Source organism: Haplochromis burtoni, unplaced genomic scaffold, assembly GCF_018398535.1.
Source record: "Haplochromis burtoni strain Fernald_Lab_line unplaced genomic scaffold, NCSU_Asbu1 Contig_2183, whole genome shotgun sequence".
In the NCBI taxonomy this organism is placed as follows: domain Eukaryota; kingdom Metazoa; phylum Chordata; class Actinopteri; order Cichliformes; family Cichlidae; genus Haplochromis; species Haplochromis burtoni.
This window is the reverse complement of record NW_024584544.1, coordinates 9649-11889: the sequence shown is the minus strand read 5'-3', so window position 1 is coordinate 11889 and position 2241 is coordinate 9649. Positions and strand designations below refer to the sequence as shown.

The 2241-nt window shown below is 42.7% G+C and overlaps 1 protein-coding gene across 1 annotated transcript; it reads left to right on the top strand.

Annotated features, from left to right (window-relative positions):
* The first annotated feature begins 43 nt into the window (after window positions 1-43).
* On the top strand, window positions 44-2235 carry LOC102291348 (butyrophilin subfamily 1 member A1). Its single transcript, XM_005952945.3, has 3 exons — window positions 44-424; window positions 874-1197; window positions 1284-2235. Exons 1-3 carry the CDS (start codon window positions 100-102, stop codon window positions 1412-1414), a joined length of 780 nt encoding a protein of 259 aa, XP_005953007.3. The 5' UTR covers window positions 44-99; the 3' UTR covers window positions 1415-2235.
* Window positions 2236-2241: the final 6 nt, after the last annotated feature.

The following is a 2241-nucleotide window of genomic DNA, read 5'->3' as shown; positions in this document are numbered from 1 at the left end:
TTCAGTCTCTTTCTATCCTCATTATATGGGCTAATTATAGTTAATTAGTGTTTCTGGTTTTTGTGTCTCCTTCCAGTTTCGCATCATGTCCTGGCTGTGATGGTGGAGGTGTATGAGGGGGCAAAGTCTGTCCTGCTGCCCTGTCAGTACACAGGTTTTGTAGTTGAGGACCCCACAATGATATGGACTCGCACTGATCTCAACCCCAAATCTGTCCACCTGAGACAAGAAGAAACTGATGATCTGAGCGGACAAAACCAGCGTTACAGCGGGCGCACGTCAATGAGGCCTGATGCTCTGGACACTGGAGACTTCAGCCTCACTCTGAGAAACCCCCGACTGACTGATAGTGGCGACTACACCTGCTCCATCCGCACTGAAAGGGAGGAACTGAAACTGACAGACGTACAGCTGCATGTCAAAGGTAAAAAAACCCCAATAACGTCTGTAATTACATGTCAAACATGAGTACAGTGCTGACACAGGTCAGAGGTCACAGTAAAAGGTAGTAGAAAGGGTTTTTCTAGTAATCTAAACCTAAAAAATGGCAGAAACATTTTATAAATGCAACCAGTCTGGAAACATCAAAACAAAACTGGGGAGAGAAAGGGACCATGACTGGGGAAATTTGAGGTAAACTAGCATGAGCACACTGAGGACAGGACACAGAGACAAACTGGTCTGACTAAAAAAAGTCAGAGGCACTAAAATAATACAAAAGTCATATAAAATAGAATGAAAATACAATAGAAAACTCAAATATGAACATTTTATAATTCCAGCTCAAAGACACAGGACCATCACAAACACAGATGCTTTCATTATCATCAGTGTGCCTGCTGCTGCTGATGTTGTGGTTTCTTGTTCTCTCAGACCAGCAGGTGGAGGTGAAGGTGGAGGAAGGCTCAGACTCCGTCATCCTGCCCTGCAACACAACACCTGACCTGCCTGAGGACACCACAGTGAAGTGGACTCACTCTGACCGAGAACTCATGATGGTCCACGGGTGTTCAAATGGAAGCGACCACCAGGACGACCTTTACTGTGGTCGCACGAAGATGAACGAAGACCTGCTGAGAACTGGAGACCTCAGCCTGACCCTGAAACACCCCACAGAGAGAGACAGTGGAGGATACATCTGCACCATCTACAGGGACAAAGACATCCTGAGACAGAAAGTAGTGCTGCAGGTCAAAGGTCAGAGATGTGGAAAAACATCAGGGGTCAGTGCAGGAGATTGAGGTTCAACAGTCATGTTGATATTGTTTCATGTTTCTCAACAGAACCATTTCCATCCTGGGCCACAGCTCTCCTGGTTCTCCTGGTTCTTCTTCTAGTAGTTTCTGCGGGTCTTTTATTTCAATTCCGTCATTATTTGGTGTCAGGTGAGTGTCTCCTCCTACACTACCCATAATGCCGATGGTTAGCAGAGCTGAAGAGAAACTTCCAAGTTTTTTCCTGAAGTCAGAAAACCTCCTTCAGACTCCGTCATTGATCAGTGAACTCAATCAAAACACTCTGTTCACTGATCAATGATGGAGAAACAGTCTAACACTTGTGTCTCCATCATGCTCCAAAACGTTGTTGCTTTGACTCTCGTCTGGGGGTTTTTATGAAGATGAAGGAATCCAGAAGAAGTGTAATAATAACAATATTCAAGAACATCGGTGAGGTGCAGATTGTTTGCAATATTTGGTTAAAGGTGCCTTAGTGAGTTGCACTTCAATGAAAAGTACTCATATGAATGGGGATTGAAATTTTTACTCAATAAGACAAAGATGATGTTTTTTATAAGGAAAAGGTAGAAAATGAGGTCAGGCACAAGTTACAAGACCAAGTTAAATGTTATGCGATTTAAACAGTTCAAGTTTGTGGTTCTCAACAATGACGTGGATGATACATTTTAGTAAGGTGTTAAATATGAGATGGTTAATATGAGCAGCAGACAGGATTTCTCTCAGAGCTCTGTAGACTGTGTTGATCCGATGAGTGTTGGACCGTAGATGTGTACTATTTAATTCAGCAGCAGACAGTAGGTTCACATTGATGGAAAAGAAGAGCAAAGATGGAGTTTTAACTTTAAACTCACATATCATGCAGGCTTACACTTTTTAAGTTCTGTCCAAATCTATAAATAAAAGAATACATGTGATCAAACCAGGTCAGCATTCATTGTTCCAGAGCTTCATGTCAAAGCAGGAAAAGGGTTAAAGATGAATGTTCAGTATACACAGGTCACAG

Excerpts from the sequence above, each read along its gene's own strand:
- LOC102291348 (XM_005952945.3), top strand. The coding sequence starts at position 100 with ATGGTGGAGGTGTATGAGGGGGCAAAGTCTGTCCTGCTGCCCTGTCAG. Across the intron at positions 425-873 it reads CGTACAGCTGCATGTCAAAG|ACCAGCAGGTGGAGGTGAAG; the intron begins GTAAAAAAACCC and ends TTGTTCTCTCAG. Across the intron at positions 1,198-1,283 it reads AGTAGTGCTGCAGGTCAAAG|AACCATTTCCATCCTGGGCC; the intron begins GTCAGAGATGTG and ends GTTTCTCAACAG.